General features: G+C 35.2%; 1 protein-coding gene across 11 annotated transcripts in view; it reads right to left on the minus strand.

Moving 5' to 3' along the window:
* The window catches only part of UBR3 (ubiquitin protein ligase E3 component n-recognin 3), a 117,239-nt gene that overhangs the window by 44,471 nt on the left and 44,839 nt on the right, over nt 1-27,929 (minus strand). For 8 of the 11 annotated variants that reach the window (XM_056349954.1, XM_056349953.1, XM_056349946.1 and 5 more), the window contains 10 exons: nt 27,790-27,929; nt 24,571-24,667; nt 23,173-23,314; nt 19,368-19,472; nt 18,290-18,463; nt 18,034-18,063; nt 16,156-16,616; nt 12,155-12,243; nt 3,934-4,083; nt 3,273-3,406 (listed from right to left, as the gene is read on the minus strand). In XM_056349954.1, coding sequence (XP_056205929.1) covers nt 3,273-3,406; nt 3,934-4,083; nt 12,155-12,243; nt 16,156-16,616; nt 18,034-18,063; nt 18,290-18,463; nt 19,368-19,472; nt 23,173-23,314; nt 24,571-24,667; nt 27,790-27,929 — 1,522 coding nt within the window. The remainder of the gene's footprint in view (nt 1-3,272; nt 3,407-3,933; nt 4,084-12,154; nt 12,244-16,155; nt 16,617-18,033; nt 18,064-18,289; nt 18,464-19,367; nt 19,473-23,172; nt 23,315-24,570; nt 24,668-27,789) is intronic. The other 3 variants (XM_056349948.1, XM_056349947.1, XM_056349952.1) reach the window with 1 other exon arrangement.

Here is a 27,929-nt window from a genome sequence, read left to right on the forward strand (position 1 = left end):
TTGCATGCTATATAATTAAAAGACATATGCTGTGGAAATAAAAAAAAAAATTATAAAGTATTTACTTATGCTAACTTACATGGCTGCCATTAAACTGTTCTCACCAACAGAGCCAAACACTCAAGTTAAACTTCTAAAGTTCTTGTCACTTAAGATAATGACTTCTTTAAAGAACCTCCTGTATTACAGCATAAAGACTGCTCTAACTCTACCATCTGTTCCAATAGTACAAGTTATCCCATGTACTGGAGCAGTATATTCCCCTTATACATTTCATTCAGTTTTGTATATAACCAAAATAACAAGATCACAGTTATATAATTAAACCCCAATCTGTTATTAAAAATCAGCGTAAACACTTAGGGTTTCTAATGAGTTGTTGAACAATATAATATATAACACATCATGAAAGGAAAAGAGAACAAATACTTGTTTAGTGAATTGAGGTTTTTTACTAGGATTTTTTTTAAAACATTGGCCTTATTCAAAGGCTGCATTTAAAGCCCACATGTTGAAAATAAAGTTATCTCACTAGTAGTTCTCAGAAAATAATGAAATGAAAAAACAGTCTCCACAGGGAAACTTATGATAAGGAATTCTAGAAAATTCTCTTGCAGAATACCTAGATATAGCCAGTCTAATTATTAAATTTCCATTTCTGAAAAAATAAAAATGTAAACAAAAAAAATCATACAAAAATTGAAATGTACATTCTGGTTATATATTTAAAGAACAGAAAGAGTTTATGGCTATCAGAATCGGGAAACAATTTTTATTGTAGACTCACCCTAAAATGGTCTTAATTGCATGATGCAAAACCAAGGTACCACCAATAACAAACTCTGATAGATGCATTTTCTAAGGATGACTTAGCATCAAATTTCTTGAATTCTCATTGCATATGAACATGAAATCAAAACAAAATTACAAATTCTAACTACAAGACATGCTCCTTTTTACATTGCCTCAACCCGTCATTCATAATGCGGTATGACCCCCTCAGGCCATAGAACAAAAAAAACTTTCTTTTTCTTCTGCTGGCTCCTGCATAATTTAGTAGACTGCACTATTAGTAAGGTCATATGATATACCTGAATAAGACCCACAGGACAAACTGAGAAGCATTACTTATTACATGTATTTAATGAGGCTACTTAGTAACAGCTGCAAAAGAAAAAAAAAAACAACCAAAACAACCCAAAGCCTTTGCAGAAAGGATTTACTCTATTACTCTTGAGTTCAGAAATCAAGGGGATTCCAAAGCAAGTCATAGGCTTGGGATGGAGCACACCTATATCAAGTTATTGGTAACAGAGTACTATGTGATACTGAAAATAACTATCAATCTACTATATGAATTTTTGTCCTGAATTTGGAAAGAATTGGTCTATTTTGCCCAATCTGTATATAGCATGTAGCTTTTGAATATTTTTTCTAGTAGAATAAGCTAGACCATGTTTCATAACATAAAATTTTTACATCTAAGTGAAATGATTCACTTGCCTCCTGAAATCTGTTGTTAGAGGAAGGACACCTATTGGGAAGGACACAGCTGATAAACAAAAGGACTTCTTATTGCTTAGCTCAGCTGAAAAAGACACTCAAGACACTAACAGATGTTTCCATTTTTATGCCAAAAGAAATCTAAGGATTAGTTCTTCTATGCAGACACATTTTTTTCAGCACAGTAGTGACCTGGAAACTCAAAAGCAAAAACAGCTAATTCAACCAATGTTTGAATCAGGACTGGAATTTTTGCAAAAAGGATGCATTTTCTCATTGCAATCCAGTGTACTTTAGACTAATCTTTTGGTAGTGTTACTGCATAGAATGGGAAATATACATTTCAGTAAGATCAAATTTTTTAGCAACATTTTGCTTGGAATTTGTTCTATTTGTAGTATGCAAACGTGAAAATAAAGCCACAGTATTGCTTCAATGTTTTTTATCACTTCAGCAGGAAAAAATAACCATTAACTGTGAAACAAACAAACATCATCAATGTCAAAAGAAGAAAAGCTTATCCACAGATTCTTCCTGAATTAAAAAAAAAAATCTTTTGTTCAGAAATAATTCCTGCTTACACCTTTAAAAGTTTTACTTTCTAGCAAGGAAATGCATATTTGCCACAGGAAAGGGTGGCTTTTCTGAAAACACTGCCCAACTTTTAAAACTGTATCAAAACAATTATGAAATTTACTCTAAATTAATCTACATAAGCAAGCTTGGTTACAGTTGGCAAATTTCAATCATCTGTGGATGACAGAATGTGAGAAAGCTAGCAATTGTGTCAGAGTAAGAATTGCCACTGTTTTTAATCTTTAAAGGCAATATTTAAGCTTCTAAAGGCTGATTATTTAGTTAAATCTGCCTAAGAGCTGGTATGTCACCTGGGACTAGTCTATCGGAGCTAATTTAGTGTCATAGGTTATGTATTCTTCTCCCCCAAAATGACTTCTGAGAAGAGTTATATATTACCTTATACAGTTGTTTTATACACTAGCAAGGCAAGTCACAGGCAGCACTTCCACAAAGGTCTACAATTGTACAAGTCCCATTAAAAACAAGAATTTGCTCTCAAAATTAAGTATGAAAAGGTGTTATGTGGCTTTGTGAAGCATTTCAAAACTGCTTGGAACAGCTAACAGAACTGCTGTTACAGTAGTAACATACCAATACAGACAGTAACACACCAATTAATGTAAAACTGAGCTTCAGTAATGTGCAGAGTTGAGGACTCGGCAGAAGAGAGTGAAGTCTTCTGCTGGTCCCTCCTTCCCATCCACTCATCTTCCCCATCTCTGTAGTGGCTCAGAAAACTGTTACAGGTTAAAACAACTCTTTCCACTCACTCTGTGCTGCCAAAATACTTTTAACTGATTAAGAGTAATTCCTTGATCAGGTTCTCTGAATAGCTGCAGGAAAACTGGTGTTTTTAAAGTAATACTTAAGAGAGCAAAACCACATCTCAATGGTGTGGTCACACCAGATTGTGAAATATCTTCTTCTAGAGAATATGTACATGGATACTTAATGACTATATAGCCTTTAGGTATACTGGATGTCTATGCCAAAAATATAACTAGGGGAAAACCAGATGCTATTTAAAAATAAGGACCCTATCACATGTAAACACTTTGAAACATTTGCAACATGACAAAGTGTTAACTAAATGTAGAAATGAAACTAGGAGGACTCTTAAGTTGTAATTTGATTTACCTTATTACACAATTTTTTCATAAGTGGTAGTATTGTTCATATGAAATACTTACATCTTTAAAGTATCGCTGTAAAGTTGTAAGCCGTACATCATGCAGTGTTGCACAGGTATCCCTAGGGTATATTTGCTCCTCTTCAGTAGTTGGTAGTCTCTTTGGCTCAGTGCTATTGCGGCACTGTCCCAACACTATGAAAAAAAGCGGCAATAATGAAAGCAATGGATAAAATGTGCTAAAAAATAAGAAAACAATCAGGAAATTCTGGTTTGTAACTACAGTGTGCTTTGTTGATGTTAAACAGTAAAAAAGATTATTAAAGAAACTAAATACTGGAAGTTGTAGTTTTGCACTTGTATGTGAAGTATATATACACACACACACACATATGTAGGTACATACAGACACACTGATGGCTTTTTTTTTTCTTTTTCCTTTCAATACCTATTTTCCTGCAGGTGCAGGTCCGTTATATACTGCTGGGTTTGGAAAAACTAACTGGAACTAGGAGGAAATTAAACTCTTTGCTCTTTTCCCAAACATTTAAAAACTTTCTCAGTACCCTTAGACCTACACATGTGCCTCATGGAGGACCATCCACAAAAAAGAGGAGATTCTGTCTTTCTAGGTTCCATGAGACACATGGATGAGAAACATTTATGAACACGTATTAAAAGCAGCAGAAACACTGCTTGTCCAATAAGGCACACATTCATACCTGAGGATGCTTGTAATAGTACAACTAGCCCTGTAGGTCTGTCTTCAGTAGAAGGGCCACTTTGTCCACAAATAACACAATCATATATTGCCTCAGAAACATGCTGTTCTGATGTAGCTACCTCCATGGCAATATCAGCATCTGGCGATTCTAAAAAATGATAAGAAAATTGTTATTAAACAGAGGGAGAGAAATCCAATTGCATCCACACTGAGGTAGTGATGAAAAAAATCCAGAATGATTTCTCTAGTTTATCTGCAACTAAAACATTGACAGTTACTTGAAACTAACCTTGCTGCTTCAAAGAGAAAGACACCTATGCAACGAACTATGAGTTTTCCCGTGTTAAAAATCATTCCCAATGGAACTGTTTAGTTAAAATTTTGCATTAATCTCTTTAAAACTTCTATAAAACAGAGATCTAACTTGTATTTCATTAGATACTATATTGAAAACTCTGAACACAGAGAGATGAAGGGCAATGAATACCAATCTCTACTAAAACTGTTATTTGCTTGTAACTGACTCTGACTATAATTAGAAGGAAAAAGTTAATGTGGAGACCTTAGAAATAATTTTAAGATGCTTAGACACAGTGAATGAAATGTGTAACTAAAAACAAAAGGTGGGGTTTTTTTAATATGAAGCTCAAACAATCTTAAAAATTTGGGGTGTACTAAGAAAGTGATCTGCTGCTACACAGCAGATGGTTAGTTTGATATTTACTGTATACAAGATTTATTAGAGATCTCGTTTTCTAATGGTCCACTTCATCATTTCCTAGGTGCACACAGAAACATTCGAGGCTAATGACTAGCTTCAAAGTACTGAAGCAATAGCACTTGAGGTAGCTTTGTTCACGTGACAGTGGTACTGGTTTCAGGGCAGGGGGCTAACCAAAACAGAACCAATTTTATGTTATGTTACAATTGAAGGTAAGAATTCTTTATTGTCTTGAAAGAAAAGCACCGTACGACTAAATGATCCTGTCCTGACTGTTCAGGAAAACTTACAATCAGCCTCTTGACCTAGAATATAAGGGTGCTTTGTTTCTTTCCTAGAAGAGAGTTTTGTCACAGAAAACCACTGTCTCCCTACCTTCAACCATGCCCTTTTATCTCCTTGATTAAGTAGGCAAAGGAGCTGGATAAAGAACCCAAAAACCTGAGTGCACCAACAGTTCTCATGCAAAACTGCTTTTAGAAGAGCTGCTCTCTTCGGAAAGTCCACTACAAGTTCAGCACAGGAGGCCTGCTGCTACAAGGAGAGGCATGTTGGATGCCAGGCAGCATCCTTCTTTGCTATGAAGAGCTCCATGAAATGCTCTCTCTCACAGGGCAGAATCAAAATTTCACAGTTTTAGTTACTATTGACTTCCCAGTTAAGTTACTGAGGGTCATATGAAAATTAATTCTGATCTTCATTGATACGCAGTAGTTAATATTGTACACACGTCTATCACCATCTAGTGGCAGCCAGATGTACAAGGAAAGAAAAAGCAGAATGCATCAACTGCCAATGTTTTTTAAGTCCAAACATCCAGAAAACTTAGGAGCATCGTAGCACAGAAGGGAGGAAGTCAACTCTAAAGCTATTTTTTTATAGTTAACATCATCTTGTAATTGTGTAGCACACACTCACGTATACCTGTGTATCAGAAGGAAATCACACAAGAATTAGAGGGTCCAGCCTTATTTACCTTTCTAAAATAGTCAATACAACATAAAATATGCATCCGTTCAATATTTTTTAAGACGTGTAGAAAGAGAATGTAGTGTGTCAATCCGATTTTGAACAACTCAGTGCAAGTCCTCAAAATCAGTCAACATTTAACTTACAAAAGAGCATTAATTCATCACAAACTGCATATTTTAAACTTGAAGGAAAAAAATACAGATCTTAGTATTTAAAAAATGTTTCAAACCAATTCAATATATGCAATCTATACTTTTATTGCCTATGTGCAACATGCACATAAAAATCAGGCTAATTTAATTTTAGAACTCGATCAAACGTATGTTTCCCTCACATCTATTTAGATCTAGAGCCAGACTACTTTGGCAAACAATAAAATTTCAAGGAAAATAAACTTTTACTATCAAGGAAGACTTCCTAATAAAATAATTTCCCCCCGAGCTAATGAAAGAAAACAAAGTCAACTTCCACAAAATCCATGGGTAAGAGAAATTAGCAACAATTTAAAATCTCAAATAATTAACCTGAACAAAAACCCAAACCAAACAAAAAAAAACATTTGTTTTTGAATGGACTATGATAAACATCGATTACTGGCTTAAACTAGTTGTTAGCTTCTTTGGAAGCTAAGACTCGAGCCATGGTTTGTTTGAAAAGGTACATTTTGGCAGCGTAATTCCTGGCATGAAAGTACATCAGTGGCAGTCCAGAAAAAAGAAAACAAGCTATGCATGTAACAATGATCTCAATCTTGTCTTTCTTGCCTTCCTGAGTTTTGCCTCTGTGGAGCTCCTGTGGAAGCAACAGACTCTGCCTCATCAGCTACATGATCTACCTACACTGTCAAGAACCAGGACAAACGTGTTTCAACTCTAAATACTGCTGAACATGAGACAAGACTCTTTCCTGCAAACCTTCTTCTAAAATATTTCATTAATGCATTGGTACTTGTGAATATAAAGTAACTGTCATGTCTCCATTCTACTTCACTTTCAGTTAAATATATCCTATTTCACACAGGGAAACACAAAACTAAACTGCATTAGTACTCATATGGAAGCTTAAAATGCCCAGAAAACATGTAGCTCCACACCTTGCCCCCCCCCCCCTTCTTTTTTCACCATTTCTTATAAACAGAAATACAGAATTGCTTTGTGTTTTTCATGGCAACCTGTGAAGCATTTTTTTAAAATGACTGGAGTTGTAATGCTATTTATGTCATTTAAAAAATACGGGATCTTACCAAATTTTAAAGCATGAGCTAACATTTCCTAGCTCCCTGGATGCAATTATAAAAAGACACCTTAATAAAACCAATTATTTTATTAAGTGTCCTTTTATATCGATGAGAAGTCTTTCTAGTTAAATATTGATTGTAACATAACATAAAATTCCTTCTACTGTGGCTATAAACCCCCACCCAAATCACCACTAAGAACTGTTAGGTGAACAAAGCTACATCAGTTGCAACTAAGAGCTGGAGGATCATCTAATTCTCCTTATTTTGCTTCCACTGATGCACAAAACTCCAGCAAATTTTGCTGACACTAGGAAGATAATTCCATGAAAAATAACATTGTGTTATGTCCCAGAACAATGTTGCCTTCTTGAGTGCCAAGGGAATCCTTACCAGCTATTTGCCAAGATGCTGATCTTGAGGCGTATTACTCCTCCACATTTCAAATAGGTTTTGTAGGAGTCTGCAGTTTTGTTTGGCGTGAAAACCGCTGGCACCCAAAACAAGACACCTCATCTCTCCACTGGAGATTCAGAAAGTAGGTAATGGTAACAGGAGAGCAAGGAAGACCAAGGCAGCTTTAGCTTCTAGTCATGACTTCACTAGCCAGGCAGCAGTCACATGAGACAGCAAGTGTATTTTAATGTCAAACATTCTTTGGAATACAACCAGTGATGCTTACAGTTTAAAACTCTGACTCTCCAAAGATTTAACCTAACTGATTTCACAGAGATTTGCCCTGATGATGTCAACTTGCGTGAAGAAGGCGCAAATTTGAAATACAAGGTAAGACACATGGTATTGGTATCACTTCACCAAGTTTCTCTCATGAGGTGTGTCTAATGTTGCAACACACCCCACCCCCTTACAGTGGGTTCTGGGACTTTACTTTGCCCTTTTGAATTATTTCGGAAATCTGGATAAATATGAACCTCATTAAAAACAAAGATAAAAACACTGAAGGCCGATGAAAACATTTAAACTGCGACAGAAATCCAGGGTAGTGCCAAACACAATCATTCCCATGGGTTTTTAAAAAAGTTAATTATTTAGCTCTTTGCTCAGTTTTGTACCAACAGGAGCGACAGACCCAAAGTTACAAAACCCTAGGATTCCCTACCTCCTAGCAAATACTGATCGGTCTGCTAAAATCTAGCACACTGTTTTCTTGCAGAATGCATTTCTGCCTGAATTTTATTTAATTTCTACTCTCCAGAGTTAAAGATTCACTCCCATTCTTTCCCCTATCCAGCAAATCCCCAGAACCAAAAGGGCTTTGTAAACACAGTAAATATAGTTTACAATCTCTGTTGACGATAGTCAACATTTTTCCTGCTGTATACATTACGTGTCAAAGTAGCCCCTTGGCATCAAAGCAACCATTAGTATGCTAATATTCTTTGCCCTGACCCAGCATATATATTCTCAGGAGATCAGTACCTAATTTATTTTTCTATCTGCGTTCAGAAGATTGAGCGTTAGGAAATGTGTGTCACCTTGCATTAAAACTCTGCACTTCTTTATAACTCTAGCTAGGGAACAAAGCTTGAAGGACAAAAATGACGTCCTGCCAAGACTTCACATCACAAGAAAGGAACACAAAGATGATACTGCATACTTACCACAAGGCATTAACAAAAATAAATAAATAAATCACATTGGGCACTTCAGAGACAGCAAAACTATTGAAGGAATGTTAGATATCCTAAAATTTGTAATTCAAAATTAAACAATTTTCAAATTTTCACTAAGATGCATTTGATTAAGTTCAATAGCTTGCCTGGAATGGATCATAATATTTCATATTTATAAAACTTAGATAGACAGATCTCTACAAATATCACTGTAATTTGTTAAAGACTATTAAAACAGAGCAGAGGGACTTGTGTTCTTATCAAGTCCTGCCTGAAAGGCAGTGAAGTTTCAAAAATCTCTGTCATGGAGATCCAGAACACAACAGAAAATTTATAGCCTCACACTAAGTGCCCTCAAGACGAAGATGTAAAAGTAGCTATTGCTAGGAGACTAGAAAGCCTATGGATTTGACACCGTATGTCACTACATGACAACACACTTTTGATGCACTAGACACCGTCCTCAGGTATATGAAGAGCTCTATCTGCTGCTCTTAGAATGATGCCTCTTGTTTTATTTTTCTGCTTTTTACATTTGTCCTGCAGTCAAACAGCTAAAGACAGCACAGTGGATTCTGTTCCATCCTAGTTCATTAACATAACTGTTTCTAAATTTCACTTAATTACTTCCAGGCAAGCTTGAATGGCAATGTAGTTCTGCAGATGTCACAAAATATAAATAGAAAGTAACAGGGGGCACAAATGGAAAGGGCTACATAATTGGAATTTTTCCTACAGTGATTATATGCAAGAAAATGCCAACCTTTACTTTCAGAATCTCAGATGAATTTGTGAATTCCATTTCAAATAAATAGTTTTTGCTGGTAAAATGAGACACATTTAATATTGAAAAATGAACATGTAATTGGGTAACTTCCTTTTAAGCTATGTTTCATTGCAGCATCTCAATAACCAAAGAAGAGGAATGCCTTAGGGGATTAACAGTGGCTCTATGCACTTCAATAAACACTTTGGAAACTATTAAGTTTATGGGGTTTTAATAAAATAATCTTTAAGCTTTGGCTATTCTCCATTACCCCTACCATCTAGACACATTTCTTTCCAGACTATTTTCAGTCTTCTACACTGTCAAGAGAAAGCTATTATGAAATCTTTTAAGTGTTATGCCCAAAACCAATCAGATCAGTTCTCACATTTTACCACTGAATCACATCCACATTTCATAGGTAAGTTTTAAATTATTATAATAATAACCATTTGCCCAAATGACACCAGCTAAATCAGTGACAGAGCCAGGGAGCTGAGACTTCACGATCCCTGCCTTCTGACAGCATTAATACTGTTACAACAAACAAACAAAATTAAGAAATAAACCTACTGCTGAATTTTAACCTATAATAAAACTAACAGGTAACAGAGTTTGAATGTGTGAGAGCTGAATGCATTTTAATTGATTGGTTTTAGTATGAAAGGATTTTTTTGTTTTCAAACATACTATTTCAGCACAGACATGATATAATTCAAGGTAAGCCTACTAAATATTTGCAGTAGTTTTAAATTGCATCACTCCTGAAAGACTAGTTTCAGAATTCTTACCATGTCTTGTGTTTTAAAATTAGAGTAACAATGGTTTCTGCAACTTGTTTAATAATTTGCTGTATAGAGACTGAATTCACAGCTGAACAAATTAGTTAAGTTAAAAAAAAAATAGAGCAAACTGAAGAAAATATTCCTGGCAAACAATTATTTAGGTTTTTAAGTAAGTCCTACACACTATAATGGAATACATACTTCCTTTCTGCAATGTATTTTAATGCCAGTCAGAACATAAAAGCTAGTTAATACTGGGCTATAGTACAAATTCAGTCAATTCTGATCACAAACTTAGAAAACAGTATGACAACCTAAAAGACACAGAAAAAAGTGGGTGAAAAAGCAAAACAATTATTTAGCTAACACAATGCCTAGAATTCTACTAAATTGTTGCCAAGAAATGTCTTCATGCAGAACAACTTTATGAAAATGTAGTCCATTAAGTTGACTCTATCTGGTCCTGTGCATGACCTTGTTTAATTGCTAACACTACATTTTATGTTAAGATATCTGAACTTATTAATTGTTTAAATGCTAAGAAACAAACAACTAAAGTGTTGCATGCCCAAGATTTTTTTAATGAACAATCATATGCGCAAAAGTGCAAGTCTGCTTGTTACAGAAATTAAAGGTTCTTTTTAATATTTGACATATATAGTTAAGTAAAAGCTAAGTGTTCCCAGTCCTCGACACAGATAAATGTTGTGTAATTTACTGAATTAACTACTATGCTTCATCCACAAATCAAAGCAGTTACCTTAAACAGCTTACAAAACTCAAGTATGGAGTATTTATGTATCCGTATGTATATCTGCAAATACAGCTATGACAGGTAAATATATATACACACATGTGACTGCATATATAAAACCATTAACTTCAAAGTTGCAATATCAGGAATTCAAATATAGGTGACTGCAGAATCAAAGTTTCCCAGCTGCTTTCAGTTAGCCACAACTGTAAAAATACTTCAATCACGTATTTCAATTTTTAGTAAGTAGAACTGCACATTTCTTCTTCCCTTCTTACTTCAATAAACAGATTCAAAAGAAATAGCTACCCATTTAATAAAAGCATGACTTAAACTCATTTTTATCTGTGAACTTTGTGTTGTATTGCACACCCTCCAAACATAACCATATATATGGTCATTAATTTGCTAAAGAAATTTCAGTGGCTGCTGTATCCAAGACCTTTGTAAATATAAAGAAACAAATCTTCTCAGCAACCTATAAACTGTCAGGAATTTAACAATTTTAAAAAACAGACTTTTTCAGCAAAACCAGTTGTCAAGAAGTTTCTTACCAGTGCTTAAACTCAAATCAAAACAACATAGCAAATGATATTTGATTGAAAGGGGGAGAAATAAGAAAAAGCAGGATTTTTTTTTCTCATCTTTCAAAGGTGCTAATTTTCAATGTTGTAATCCAGATGAAAATATTTTCTATTCCTCAGTTAAACACAAGCAAACTAGTCAAGATTATGCACTTCTACACAGCAGAACCTGAAAGAACGTATCCCCAAGAAAAACAAGAGCCGATTCTGCTGTAAAGCCTGTACTCAAAACAGAACGCAATGTTATTACAGCAACTGAGATGATCTAAAAATTATGCGTTCCTTAATTCTATACACAAATTTAAAATGCATAATTTTTACCTTATCAGAATGTGAAGCTCTTAAATTTTGTTACTACGGATTAAAGAAAATGCAATCTTTAAGACAAACTAACTCTGGGATACTTTAAGGTAAATACTTCAAAACATACCACACATTTAATCATTCCATCCACTGTGTATTAAGAAAAAATAGGAATAAAATTATGTGCTACAGATAATGTGTTCTCTTTTAAACATTTGCAAGATTATTTAATATATTCTTTAGCAATTATGAATTCAGTATTACCTGTCCTAGAAAACACAACTTTAAGTCTCTGAAGTACTTAGTGAACAGGTGGATACAGTAGTTTGATCTGAGGGGAGGGGTTTTTGTCTGTTTGGGTAGTTTTTTTTTTAAACTGTTAAGAGTAAAAACCTCAATAGTAACGTCGAAATAAAAATAAATCAATAAAAAAAAGCAAGCCATCAACTACACAAAAACTTACCAACATCCATGGCAGTTTCCATGAAGCTTTTCTGCCTTGAGGCAAATTCAGCCAACAATTTCTGTTGCCTTTCTCTGGCCTTCTGTCGTCTGAGTGAAAGAAGCAGGGGAAAGAGAGAAAAAAAAAGAAGAGTATATATAATGGAGGAAAAAAATTAGTTCATAGTGTCAGGCTGATTACAGTCACCACCTTCGGCAATCTAATTCAAAATTCAAATTTTCTCTTGATAAAGGATTAATTTTCAAGCCTTAAAAAAGAATCTCTTTTAAAGTAGTTTTATAAGAAATGAGATTTATTTTGTTTTGAGTCTGAAAGAAGAAAATCCTGCCCTAAAAAACTATTAGGACTTAGCATTGTAAGAAGAAGAACCCAAGACCTTACTTTGGGAAGTTATTTTGTTTATTACATAAGGGAAGTATAACAGAGTGAAATGCCAACCATTGCACAAAAACAAGTACTCTTGGGAGCAACTAACATTTACAAAATAATTATGATGACGATAATAATAATAGCCTACCTCACTCATTTTTGATATCAAGCTTGATGCCAAGGGAAACAATTATGAATAATTTATTTTCCAGCTAAGGCTCCTCATACTGGTTCCTCTCCCTCACCTCCACCCAAGATAGTGGTCACCAACAGCTTTTATACTTGGACTTAAAGTTTGAGATTGCTTCCAGACTGAAGGCCCTCATCTCCCTGCAGCCAAGATGACTTCACTAACTTTTTCCTCATCATTTAACACAGCTCAGATTTACAAATAGAAGATGTTAGAGACTAATTGTTGTCTGTCCTTCTGTTTAAACTGTATTAGTGATCTGTACAAGGCTCTAGGACCAGCTATTCTATAACTCCCTATATATACATACTGCAGCGGGTAGAGTTGATGGATGTAAAACAATGAAGAAAATAGACATTGATTTTATTCTTCCTGTGGTACCAAGAAAGGATCTTCACTATGACAAGAGTTTACGAAGAGTGGAAATGGGACAGTGCACGTGGGAAAACCAAAAAAACCCACCCTCCCACCACAGCTGCTCACCACATGGCACATGCGAAGCCCTACGTGCCCCACTGCCGGGGCTTTTGCACAGCACGTCCCCAGTGTGGCCAGGGAACTACTAACTCTATGCATCAGCATTTTCAATTAATTTTTTTCCCCCCACTCAGAGATGATAACTAAGAAGGGATTTAAAAACATCACTTGGCATCCGATATGCTGATGGGTGAGTCGTCTTCAGTTTCCAGCACTGCCTAATTATCACTGTCTCAGCACAGGCCCAGGGATGCACAAGCATAAAGCAGCTAATATACTGTAACCTGTTATCCTGAGGTGGCTTGTTTATAAGTCAAAGCCTCTGACTTGTTTTCCTAAAGGCACCTTAATACCCCACATACCTCTGCCCATTTATCTTTCACATGGTACAGCCATCATTTCTCAAAATATCTTCTCTTACAACAATCCTGATTCATTATTCTGAGGATTGTACCAGGGCATTCATTAAACCTGCTTTTATTTATTTCTCCCTGGGAATTTCTCAATATATGCCTTGACCAAAAGCAGAGTGACTGTAAATAGAAGCCTTTAATAAGAAGACATAAACAAACTCTGACAGATTCAGTACAGCTCAGTAATTTTCCATGATGGCCCATGGGAGGATGACACTGCAATTGAAAAAATACTGCAAGCAGCTCAAGCTCTCCTCCAATTCCGTATTTCAGTTTCTATGGAGACAACCCATTGCCTGAGTGATGCCAAGTTTGTCATTATATGTTGAAGTAACCAAAAGGATGACCACTAAACACTCACAGTCTGCTTGGTCTTCACTAATACAAAACTGGACTTGGGAGAAAAAAAACCCAGAACAAAACAATCAGAAAGAAAGTAAAAATTGCAGCTTGACTATATGAGCACTGTCAGTCTATAAGACTAGTCATTTCAGTTATCACACTGTCCATTAATAAAATTCATGGGTCCCCCAATGCTGTTATGGATTTGGGGAGAACAAGAGTCGCTCAGAACGACAAAGAACTGGAAAAATTTATTTTCATCATTATGTTAGCCCCAGAATTCAACTGAAAACTTAAAGTGCCCACAGTAGATCCTTGAAATTATCACATCATTTGCAGGGAAAAAGGAATAACCTTACCCTTTTTCTATATGAAAAGTTATTTGATTCATTGATTCCTGTGCTTCTCCTGTACATAAATCTAGCACTACTGAGTACCACGATAATGAGCAGGTGTCCAAGATGTAGCTGTGTTTTATCTAAAGCAGCCACTCAGTCTGGCATTTTTTGAAAGACAGTTTTACATGCTAAACCTTGACTATTTCTCTCATTCACTGAACTATTACAAGAGGTGTTGAAAGTTAAGCCTTTAACTGAACACTTGCAAGAAAAAAATTTTACTTTGTAAAATATGTAACTTGCAAAAAATTTTAAATCTATTTTAATTTTTGTAATGTTTAATTTTCAATTACATTCTAGGTCTTGAACATATCATAGAAAATTTAATGAAAAATCTATTTTCAAACAAATAAAAATAGCAGGATAAATAAAAGTAATCCAGAAACCAAGTCAGGGGGCTGCATGTTTCTATGCAAATTTCTAGAACCATAATCGTGATGACCTTTAAAAGTCCCTTCCAACCCAAACTAGTCTATAAACCATTAATACATCAAAATACCGCATGGACAAACACTCAAGATTATTCTTGTCCATTCCACCCTATGCACTGTCTCTACTTCAGTTAATGTAGTAAGTACTCTGACCCCACACTCTCTGACCGTCTAACATTATCCACTGTCCTCTCACTTCAAATGACATCTTTCACTCTTGCACTACCCAATTATCAGTCTCTTCCCACCGCCCAACTCCAGCCAACTATTTTTCATCTCTCAAATGCCAATGTCTTATTCATGCCCTCCAGCTATTTGCACTCCTCTTCCACATTCTCCTTCTCCTATCAACTCTCAAGACCCCATCCTCCCCCACTGAGATTTTAATTAAAAATTCGTTCTTTCCATTCCTACTCTTCTTTGAGTATTTCTGTCTTGACAACCCAGTTCCCTAAATTCCCCAACTTGCCAGGTTGAACCTTCTCAGGTTTCCCATGTCAGCTATTCACTTGACCTGGCATCTCCCCTTTGCTCACTATTACATTGACCAGAGGGTTTCTCCTTCCAGTCCCAGTTTTCAGCTCTGCCCCTGCTAATCCTAGTTTTCACATCTGCTTCTCAGCTGTAGTGGCTGTCCTCTAGGCATTTGAACTGGATGATTCCTCTTCCATAGGACTCACACACCAACACAACATTTGCTGAAAGCAGACGAGAAGCAGCTCTCTGCATTCAGTTTTGATAGTGCTAGTATTCTGGGTGCTCTCAGGATTCACTAAGCCCCAACTTCAATCTCAGAACTGTCTGAGCTTTTTCCCAAAATAATTTCAGCCCAAGACAGACATCTGGCATGCAGGTTTTCAGGCCATTATTAAAAAATACGAATCTAGTTTTTAAAAAACTAAAACCAGAATTTGAAAATTGAACGTGTCAGACAAGCAAAGAAAAAAAAAGACAATTACAAAATCCACAAATATTAAACAAACAAACAAAAATAATCATGGTGTGATGTGTGTATGTGAATGACCAGACAATACAAATAAAAAAAGTTTCCAATTCTTCTTGAGGTTAAGCTTCAAAAGTTAACATAATCTTAATTCTGCACCTTTGTATGTTTCAGTAGTATACATGGCAACATGAAGGATGAGCATGTATATCACATAAAATCACTATGAAAGTTTCTAATTTAAAGATTAACTTAGCAAGGTGGCATGCTCTTCCTCAATACCCATGTAAATCATGTATATTCAAAATAGATAAAGAGAACTGCAGAATTAAAACTTACTCTTTTAATAATTCATGCAAAGACCTAGAGACAATCAATCAATACATGTACAACACACACTGCCCTTCTACCACCCCTTTACTTTGTTATTAATGTTACCTTTCTTCCTTATCCAAAGTTTTCTTCTCTGCAGAACTAATCTTTTTCGGTGGTACAGGAGGTGTCACTTTTCTGCATATCTCTTCAATTATACGTTTATTCAATCTGCTCTGTACAGCAGCTTTCAACAAAATTCTTTCTACTGCTGTCATTCCATCACCGTGAGAGTATCTTGGAATTTCAGGGTGGATTAAAACATCCACATCATCCAACCATGGAGGATAGTAAGAGTTTTGCTTTCCTGAGAGTTTGTGATGCAATTTAATCAGCAAGGACAGTATACTTTCCTTGACTTCTAGAATGGCTGTGGTTAACTGTGGAGTTGCACCGGGTGCTGACCATTTCATTGACGTTTTGGGCCGAACCACTTGATTTGCCTCACTGGTGTTCCGATTGATGATCTCCTGAAATTTCTTCCTACGTTCTGCGACCAAACTGAACACTTGAGCTGTCCCCGAGTTCTTGGGAAAAAAATTACAATGTTTAATTTTCAAAAATACAAGTATAAACAACACACATTTATAAAGCCATAGTAAAAATTTTAAGCTAGGAGGAAAAGCACAGAACATTTTAAGTTTCCTCTCTCCTTCCAAAACCTACTGAAATTTGGTATAGCAAAATACTAAGCCTGCATTCATATTTTTATACAAAGCTGTTATACATAGCTGCATAAAAAGCCAAGTACAAAATGAGAATACCATCCATACCAAAACAACTAACAACGGGCTTTGCTCCAGTGAAACTTAGAATTCTGTTCTCCAAGTAATATTTCCTCATTTTCTTCTGGAATATTCATAACTTCAGGATCTTTATGTCATTTAAATGTCTTCAATAAAATCTATTGAGCACTGTTGCACAATGTAATTCATAATCCCACAAAGGTGAGCCCGCATATCACCATGGGTGTTGTCCATTTTGTGTGGATTTATTAGCTGAGATCCACAAGCCACATACCCATATTTGCAAGCAGAGCTTGCTCTTCAGGACACATAAGCATAGTTATGTTAATGACACAGCCCATTCAGATGTTTCTATTCTGTGCTACCCTTGCTTTCGATACATGGAAGCAACTCTCATGTAGTAAATCCATAGCAGAAAGATGTTCCCTGAATATTCTGAATATGAATTCAGAACGCTTGAATATCTTACCCTCTCCTTCTAAGAAGGCTAGGCAGCCAAGAGATACCAAATATTTCAGAGATCAAATATAAAAATGGGATTCTGACAGTTACCTCACCTACCTTCTTTACGTTTTAATCTATTCCATCTCACCTGCCTACTTTAAATTTCAATCTATTCTTCTAACATCAACATGGAAAAGAAACTTCCATTGTGTTTCACCACGTGACATACAGTAATCTGAAGTCCTGCATACAGAAGATACAAAGGCAATCCTGACACAGAGATTATGTTGTCTACCAGCCACGAATATTTCAGGATCCCACTATCTACATACTCATTTTCACAAAAAACCTAAATAAACCTGCCATTAATAATTTCAAATGCACTTTCAATGTAAGGTTAAACTTACCTAGATTTGAGAAAGCTAAGACTACTCTACGTTATTAAATGTTAGTAGTATCTTGGCAAGACATAACAGGCCTAAACACAAAGCTCAAGCGATAAGCTATCAATGATGTTTGGTATTTGACAGAAAGCTGTTATTTCAAAATACATATTAAAAATGTAAGGATATTTCATTCCTTAAAAGTCTACTACCTAAAATTATGATCAAGAATATGAAAAAAGCATGAGTCCTTGCAATATGAATTAAAAAGAAATTCAGGAAAATTAGATTTCACTGAATGTTAAGGTGAGCACAATTAAAGCCATGTTGCTAGTTAATTGCTTAGGAGAACAAACTGCACACAGATCTACCTCTCTCTGGAGGCTCTTCCGCCTTGAACTCTGGTAGATTGAGGACAAAAAAAGTCATTAAATACATCATTTGGAAGGAGGTATCATTTGAAATAACTTTTATTTCTGTTAACTGTACACTTTGGAAGGATTACTCAAGAAAAAAAAAATCCTAAGTAATTAATAAAACCAGTAGAAAAATAATCTTAACAAAAAAAGCCCAAACTGGCAATAATAAACCAATCTAGGAAAAGGACTAGTATTTGTATATACTTACTTGTGATGAAGCTAAACCATCAGAACTTGTACTTGCAGGTGGTTCCCTCTTCACCTCTGGAGCAGTTTCTGGTGCTCTTACTCTGACATAGTTAATGAAGTGACGCATGTTAGAAACCAAGTTACTACCTGGAAACCAGCTATCATGGCACCGCTCCTGTCCACCGGCAGATTCCTAAAACAATAAAAAAAAAACATTATACCTCTCTTATGTTTTACAATAATTTACGTTGCTTTCATAACTGTATTACAGAGGCCATAATCTCTCTACGAGATAAGAACAATATGTCAAATAGTATGTACCTCACGAAAGCTGATACACCTCTTAAAAATCATGGTATGACTGATGCCTACAGTGAGGACTACAGGTCTGATAATACATAAATGTACACATTTAATTTGAATATAATCAAACACAGCCATCAGTGCTAACCAGCAGAAGTAAAAGGAACTATTCAGAGTTACCCGAAGCTGTACAATCTAAGATTAACACAAAAAATCCAAACTATACAGAAGTCAATCTCTGAAAAAAAAAGTGACAGATCCTTAGTCATATAAGCAATGTTAAACAGTAGGAAAAATTATGAAAGTCATACACCATATGGGAATATAGAACCATGAAAATAAGTTATTTATATTCAATTTCTCATCATAAGATTTTAAAATTTTGATGTTAAAATTTTGGCTAATTCACATAGCTTAGAAGATACAGAGCTTTAGCAATAAAATGCTCAGTGATGAAGGTTTCAGCTGAAAATCTAGAAATTTAAGTGGGTTTTAGATTCAATCATTTAAATATTTTTTTTACCCAATTTCAAGTACTAATTTACAGAGTAGTACATATCTAACCAGTCTGTGTTGTCAGGTTACATATACAGAAACTGTTGAAAAACACAAGATACTATACTCCACAATAGTATATGGTTTTCTTTTTTTTTCCCCCTTAGTTGATCCCTGCTTAAGTAAATAAAGATGTTTTATTCTAATTCCTATGATAAAATTAGTAGTTTCTTTAAATTATATTGAATCATGAGACAATAATTTTATATTTTAATTAAAAAGCTGGTATTTATTCTTACCTCTTCATCTGACTCTTGTTCTGGAGAATTTTCCAACCCCAGCTCAATCAAATACAAAACCATACAAAGCACGTGTTCTGATAAATTCTGATGATCCATTAATATCTAGGCAGAAAAACAGACATACACATCTTAGAAGGTTTTATCTTCGATACTCTCACAATCCCTTTTACAAAAAAACCAAAAACCTGATGGACATCTCTAGTCTAAACTTGAAGGTAAAGAAAGTAGCCAGGAGTCTCATATGAAGAAGCTCAAGACAGTAAGCTACAAATCTGATCTCAAAGTATGACTGTCCAGGTTAGCCACACTAGGAAAAGTAGAAGGTCTTGAGCCACATATGTGATTTTTGCCTGTGGGTTTTTTGGTTTGGTGTTTTTTTCCCCCTTAATCACTGTGCTTGCAAGTGCTGTATCATGAGATACAAGTATCAGCTAAAAAGAAAAGACTAGACAGGCAGAACACTGTTACACTTGCTACCCTAGTGTATTGTTGGTAGACACTGAGCACCAATATCAGCATTGAAAATAGCTTTTGTTGCACAGTAACACTTTCAAAGTCCTATCACATGCATAAAAACACAGGAAAAAATTATTTTCAAGAGCAGTGAAATGCCTGTCCAAGTTCCTGGAATATCTACTCTGAAAGAGCAGCAAGTATTTTAAACTTCACTCTTATTATGACTGAATGCTCCAACAAAATACCTGATTAATGATTATGCTATAGGATTAAAAAAGAAGTTCCAAGTAGGCCAAGAATAGTAAGAGTAATAACATAAAATATAACTCTCCAATAACAATAATGGAACACTACTCCAAAATAAGACATATAATTTTGGATGTGATGGATCAACAGGATTGTTGTGTTTAAAAGACAGGAAATCATTATTCCACTCAGCCTATTCAGACTTCAATGTATCTAAACTTACAAAGAGAGTGTTCTGGATGAGAGACTTTGGACTCTTCAGGTTTAATTTAATTTTTTTCTGAGATGATTAAAAATTAATTAAAGGTTTAGAAAAAAACTAACCTTTTAGCATCACTACAAAAGCAAAATTTAGTTCTATGCTCTTCCAGTCAAACAAACTTATACCTTAAAATTGTTTTTAGTTCAAGCTGCAATTTAACACCGAAGTGCCAGGTAAAGCTGCACAGATCCCACTACTATCAGCCTCGAGCAAAGAGCTGCACCCAGCCTTCCCTCAATTTGTCACATGATCAGGTCACCATAAGGCCTCATGAGGTCCTAGTCCTGTAAGTGATGCTTGGATAACTGGGAATGCCGGAAGGGTTAACAGGAATTTAGTCCACAACCATCTTCACATCATCTTTTTAAATTAGTAATAAATAACCTTATCTCTAAATTAATAGATGCCCACATCTTTCTTCTAACACAGCTTTCAATGCATTGATAGGAAGATCCAGTGCTGCTTAAAGTAAAAAAACAGGACAACTTTTCTCTTAACAATATTCTGACTTAAAGGGAAAATGGCAAGAACCTGCAAGTTACCAAAAAAGTGGATGAGAAAATAGGTTTAAAATTTCATTGCAGACAGGCTACTATAGAAATGAATATATTTAGAGTGTAGCCTAGTAAAGTTTTAAATACGACTTCATTTTGAATAGGACAAATTTCATAAGCAAATATACCCATTAGAAAGATCAGAGAGATAAAGTTCTTAAAACAAGTATTGTTTTACAAGAGCTTTTCTAAATTATGGTTGAGCAGCTGATTTAATCAAACCAAATCAAACTGGAGATTATAGAGACCATTTAATTAAAAAGGGCTCTCAGTATTATGTTAATACGAAAAGCTTATGCCATTGTACCAGTGAGAATCAAAAGTCATGTTGACTAACACTTCCGTAAAGTCAAATTGTAAAATGTAGTCTACTGTTCTGCAGGCAGTCCCAAAAGTCAAGAGATATAAAGGCTGTCACGAATTGGCAAAACTTCACAAATAGACAAAACTTCATTTAAGCCAACCCATGGAATCAATCACTACATAATTTCTGCCATCCATAAATCTGGTCAAAACATGTTTGGCATTCCAGCTAAAACAACAACTCAGAAATTTTAAGATTCTCAAGATTTAAGTACTTGAAGCTTCTTCACGCAGTAAGAGCAAAAACAGCCACTCCTCCCGCCCCCCAAAAAATACAAGCAAGGTTAAACATACTGCACACAGCAGCTTCCCTGGCCAAAATCATGGAAAACCCTGGGAAACAAAGTACTGCCACTCCAGGCAAAGTTCTAGTCAGCTCTGGTGTGGGGCATGCCTGGTCTGGCGTTGACTTTCTCAGGACTTCAACAGCTAGCCAAGTGAAATAAAGAGCCACCGAACATGCACACAATGTAACTTTGCTGTGCCTACATTTTGGCTAAATTCAGACCCAGAATCTTGATAAAAGAACGTTTAAAAGATGGGAGAAGGAGATGTGTTTTGTCCTTGCTTCAGCCTTGGAAACTCATGCCAGAACAGGCATTCAGCATGAAAAATGTCAGCCATTGGTTTAATTGCAGCACGATAAGGAACTAGATGTCTGACAATGGAAAACCCTGACCAATTGCTAGATGTGTACTGAGCTTCCAAAAGGTATAGTTTCATCCAACAGTCTCTGCACACGATATTCAGTCCTACCCATAACAGGATGGAACATGTTACAGAGAAGAAAGAATTTGTAGTAAAATACTAAAAATTTTATATTTTACATTTTTAAAGTAGATTTTTGAAATTGACTAATTACACAGCAAAACCTACAGTTCAACTGAAGTCATTCATTTGTAAACAATACGAAGCTTCTCAAAAGCCCTTTTCTGACACAATGGTGAAATCTATTGAAAGAATTCAGGCAAAATCTTAAGTCTTCATTAATCTTAACGATATACTGATAACTTATACCATACCATTAGAGAAAGAAATCAGCTGAAACAACTCAGTGGGAGTAAGCATGGCTCTTTGTGAATACCACACAGTTATTACAATATTTAACAACAGATATTTTCTGTTCAACAGAAATTTAACAGTGTAACAAAACAAGAGCTTTAGGGAAGGTGGGAGCACTTTAAAAAGCGCAAAAGGTAACTCTGCCCAGGAAAAGCACATCAATCAAACCACTTTTTATAGTCCCTCATCTGCCTTTGCAGCACACTGCTTTGAAAGCAGTTTTCAAGTACAAAGACAGATTCAAAGTTGCATTTGCTGATGAATGTACTCTTCAAAAAGGATGCACTTCTCTTGAAGAGGGCAGCCAACTATCAAAGACAAAACCAAACACAATTTAAAGGCATCAAATAGTCCTGAAAAACAAGTGCTGCGACATTACAAAAGCCAGAACATATCTGCCAAGTGATGCCAGAAGCAACAGCAGTTATGAGACATATTTGCCATTGCGGATCTAAAGCCATCAAGGTTTGCTATATTTGAACATGCTGCTGATGCCTTAAAATTCTGCAGCGGGAGCCAAAGGAACACCACTCACACCACCACGCTCCCTGAAACCATCATGGCACAACAACTCAAATGGCAACTCTGATGGTTCCTTGACGTAGGGTGACAGCTCATGCACTTGGGTATCTGACTTTGTGTATGCATATATGAAATAATCATTCATGAAATAATGAAAATGGTAGAAAAACATCATCACAATAGATGTACATACATCATTGTTTTATACAAAAATAAAAATATTGTATGAACCCTCACTATGTTATATAATCTGTTAAAAAAAAATCATGCTTCTAAGAAATACTCTTCTAAAAAAGTGGAAGTAAAACACTGGACTTAATGAGAATTATGACTGTACCTTGTAAAGAAGTGTGAACAGCACGATGTGCAAGGTTTTACAGTGTAAAAGCTTTATGAGACCTTTGTAACTTGGGTGTAGCGGTGTTCTCTTCTTGTAAGGAGGCCATGGGTTCCCAGGGAACTTACCACTTTGCTTTAAACTGTTAAAACAAGTGAAACTTATGTTAAACACCACAATAATGTAGACAACTGCCACTGTCATAGATAATTATCCTGCACTCTTTTTGTTTAGACCAACTTCAGAGTTGATGAGCATTTCTAAGCCATTTAATTTATTTAAGCAGCATTCTAAAAGACTGGAACGTATAAAAAACTAAATCCAGTCTCATTTTTCTGTGGATTACTACTGATTTAAATGACCTTTATTTATAAATGGATCTTTAATTAATGTTATGAATTTTAAAATTCCATTTTGATTCTAAGAGGCACATAGAAGCGATCGAAAACTTTGCACTTCAGCCAAATCCATGTTAATCAGACATCCAACATTGAAATCTCATGTCTGTAGGAATGGATTACAGGCAATACCAGGAAACATGAGGCATAATTAGCTATAGTTGACAGTACCAGTGCTATCATATCTACGAACTGAAGTGTTAAGTTCAACATGGACCCACATTTCTAATACTGAGCTGGAATCCAGTACAGTAGACAATGCAATTATTTCATAGGATAGTACCTTGCTCAAAATCACTTACAGTATATATTTATGATGACCCTTTCACTTAATGGAATGAGCAGAGGGGCAGAGGATTATTTCACCAAGTTTATTATAAAGGATTTTAAACTTTATTTTTACTCCCACAGTGTGAAATAAAAGACAATTAAATAAAATCAGCTGCAAACATTCTATCCCTTACAGCTTCTTAAGGGACAGAGTTAAGACAGAATCATCTTGCTTCTTAGAACTTGAGTGTCACAAATGTTTTTTCCTGTATTTAAACCATAATTTAATTCACTCATGGTTTCTGTCATGAGTGAATACATAGAAAAAACCCAAATTATCTTCAATGTGATTTCAAAACACAGAACTCTGTAATACTGTGCTTCACATACCTAAATGTAAAATAAATGAAAATAGATACGGCTAGGTTTTTTTAAGTAATTTGTAAGTGATTTTTAAACATTAACTTCTATTAAGTATTTTATCTGTGATGACATTCACTACTTTGTGGCACTTTAAATCGATTCTTAAACATTTATGGAAGAGTAACAGACTAAGCTAACCAAAACCCTGATATACTGCCTGTAAATTTATAAACTATTTACTCAAGGACACATCTGGGGCCTGAAAACTTCAATAACATGGTTAGCATTACCAGACAGTGAAAACAAAAAAAATATTGTGCAATGAGTAACAATATGATGTTACATTTCTAAAAATGATCCAACTTACAATGCTGTATATCTGTCCATTGCAGACTGCACATCTCTACGGTAAACTGTTCGAAGTATTACCATGACAGGATCAAATTCCTTATCCCAGACTTCAGCTGTTGTTTAAAAGAAGTCACATGTTAAAATTCTCTTTGAAGACCTTTACAACTTATTCTACATTCTCTTCTTAACTAGCTTTAATTATGTAATTTTCTATTACATAACAATTATTTTGAGGCAAAGTACAGTAATTTTTACTAATTCTTACTAACTTACTATACTAATAATTACTACTACTTATCAAGATGGAATAATATTTTAAGTGAAATTTTGATTAGCTACAAACCAAAAAATCATCAATCTAGGCAATAGATCTTTTCTACTAAGTTTTATTTTACTGTCTTCTAGCTTTCTTTTCTGTTACATAGTAATTTATAACGTGGGATAAAACAGAAAAATCACATTTTTCTGATAAAATAACAGTTGTAACACACTCTGAGGAAAGTTAAAAAAATTCCAAATTAATTTCAAAAATCCAAGTAAATGTATTTATCCAAGTGTAACTATAGGAAGGCAGCCAAACTTTAAAAAAAAAATAAAAATCTTGGTTTGCTCTTTTTAATTTCTGAGTACATGTAAGAAAAGGTGTAAATTGTTTTTTACTTGGTACTTGATAAGCACAAGCCCTCTTGAAAATAGGAAGTAAAGGCTGCAGAGCAGTTAGCAAGTAGGTGATATTTAACTATTAATTGCAGTAAGCCAAACAACTAGAACACATTTTTTTGTTCAGTCTCAAAAATGGCCATGTTTCTTATCAAATAATATGTGTGGTCAAACCTTTACAAACATGCCTTATACATTATTTCGGCATTAAGATCTTAGTTATCTCTGTTTAATTTAGTAGCTCTAAAGTAACATCCGGAGTGGCTTTCCAGGGCAATCACAAACAGAAAAGTCTAAACAGACTGTAAAGATATCCCATTTAACTGCTACCTTTTTTTCTATTTACAAGTTATTAAAGAACAAAATTAAGTTTTCAACCTAAAGCCAAATTAAGATGTTCATTCTATTTATTGTTTGTAAGCGTTCAGCTCTCCTAATACAGCAATATGAAGGCAAGATGCAATGACCCCATCAAAGGAAGAAAAAGCCCAGTGGATACAGAATTTTAGCTCCATCAGCAGGCATAACACAACACAAGCACTTACAACATTCTTCAAAGTTGTTGTAACTTTGCCACAGGCAAAAGTGGGCAGCTTTACCACCCTTTTAGGATTAACTTTCCCCAGGCAGGAAGACAAGTGGTCAGTACTCCTATTAACCCCTACTAATGTCAACAGTTCTACAGATACCTTCATATGCTGCTAAGAGTAAACATGTAGCATAGTTTCCACTATGTGTGAAATATGTTCAAACTTAGCTTGTGAAAAAAACCAACTTTTTCTGGACAGAGTTTACTGTTGCAGTCTGAAACACAAATGAGGCTTGTTTGGTCTGCTAACGCACAATGAGGAAAAAGGAATATGTGAGGGAGCCATACACAGAATATTAGCAATGTACACACTGCTCATCTTCAGCCCACAAATCCAGAGAGAACTGGAAGAACTATTTCTTATTTTTGGAAGCTGGTTTGGTTTTGTATTTTTTTTAAAATGATGGTTGATGGAAGCAAAATCTGGGGCTTCTGCAATCATAAAGTAGATCTTTTTATCCCCCTTAATTTTAGTGAAACAATGGAATAGGGGGAACAGAGCTCAACATGACTTGTTTGAACTGCAACAGGCCACAAACTACAATCTTAAAAGTAACTGAAGTATCACCGTTCTTTTTCAGAAACTATACAGCCTTATAAAGATCATTTACTTCAGTATTCATTGCTATAGACTAGATACTTAAAAAAACCTGTAAGACACAAAACCAGAGGTAAACTATGTTAAAAAAAGTACCAAAAACCCTCAAAACACTATAACCTAGCATTAGATTCCCTGAATTTTTTCCCTTCACGCTGCTACAAAGAAGACTAGCATGTCACAAGCTCCAGAAACCCAACAGAACAGAAGGAAATGCAGTTTACATAATATGAAAATAAAGTTCTTTTACCTATGTAGCATTAAGCTGCCTAATTACACTTCAAGGAACAAGAACAAACCAATTCCTGAAAATCTGGTTTCACAAAATTACTTCACTGGTTGTTAATTTGTATAAAGGTAAGAACTTCACTGACTCATCAATCTCCTAGTACAAAAACTAGCAAACAAGTTAGTAGAGTAGAAGTTCCTACATTAACAACAACAAAAAAAAAGTCCACAAAAGAACACAGCCTACAAACCAAATGGTTTCAAAACTGTCAAACCCCAACCTTGCCAGTTCTCAAGGGAGGTAAGCAGGGGAGGAAGGAGTTAATTCCTTTTCAGCTCTGCCATAAGCTGAAGTACAAGAGCTCACAAAGCATTTCAGATTCCTACAGGCTTATCTGCTCTGAGACAGGAAACAGTAATGGAACACTGAGTTCTTGAATTCTTCCTCTCCTTTGGTATACCAACACTGTGCTGAGCCCAATTTAGATGGCAAACTGGTCAGGGTAAGAAACTTCTCATTATCTCACTGTATGCATTGCAGAATTATAGAACATATTCTATAACTAGTCCAGCCTGAACTTTTTGTTCTAGACCATCACTATTGGCTGGGAAAAATGTTACAGGATACCAGGACAGTTAAACAATATAAAAGAAAGTATGATGCATCATGACATCATCTTTAATAATCAAAATGTGGAGAAGATCAAAGAAAATAATTTTGCAACTGGCACCTCACTAGTGCAAACAGTTCTAAACTCTACTGAGTGCACATCTGATTTTTTTAAAATCACATGAATGATTAAGTATGCAGATCAGTGAAATATAGATAACAATTTTTCAGTTCTCCATTCTTCCCTTGCTTTCAAAGGATACCTAATTTTCACTCATTTTACTCTAGATTAAAATTGTTTTTTTCAAAGACTATTAACAGTCTTTAGCAATGCTCTTAAACATAAGCAATGTACAATAATGGAAAGGTCAAGTTTTGTGGGGTTATGGTGGTGTTAGGTTTGGGTTTTTTGTTTGGGGGGGGACAGTGGCGTGGGGCTTCTATCATTGTTTGCTGGGTTGTTTTTTGTTGTTTTATTTTTTTAAGGAAAAAAACTGTAGTTAAGCATCTTACCACTGAGTATGTTAGAAGAGGACACCATTTACCATACCTTTAGGTGTATACATTCCTTGTTGCATGGAACCTCCAGGTTCAAAAACAGGAGCTTTAAAATCAGCAACTGCTGACAAGACTGATTCAAAGCTTAAGCTTCCTGGAATAATACCACTTTTAGGATTGGGGTTTTCTGGA

The sequence above is a fragment of the Falco biarmicus genome, chromosome 8 (genome assembly GCF_023638135.1).
Source record: "Falco biarmicus isolate bFalBia1 chromosome 8, bFalBia1.pri, whole genome shotgun sequence".
NCBI lineage: Eukaryota > Metazoa > Chordata > Aves > Falconiformes > Falconidae > Falco > Falco biarmicus.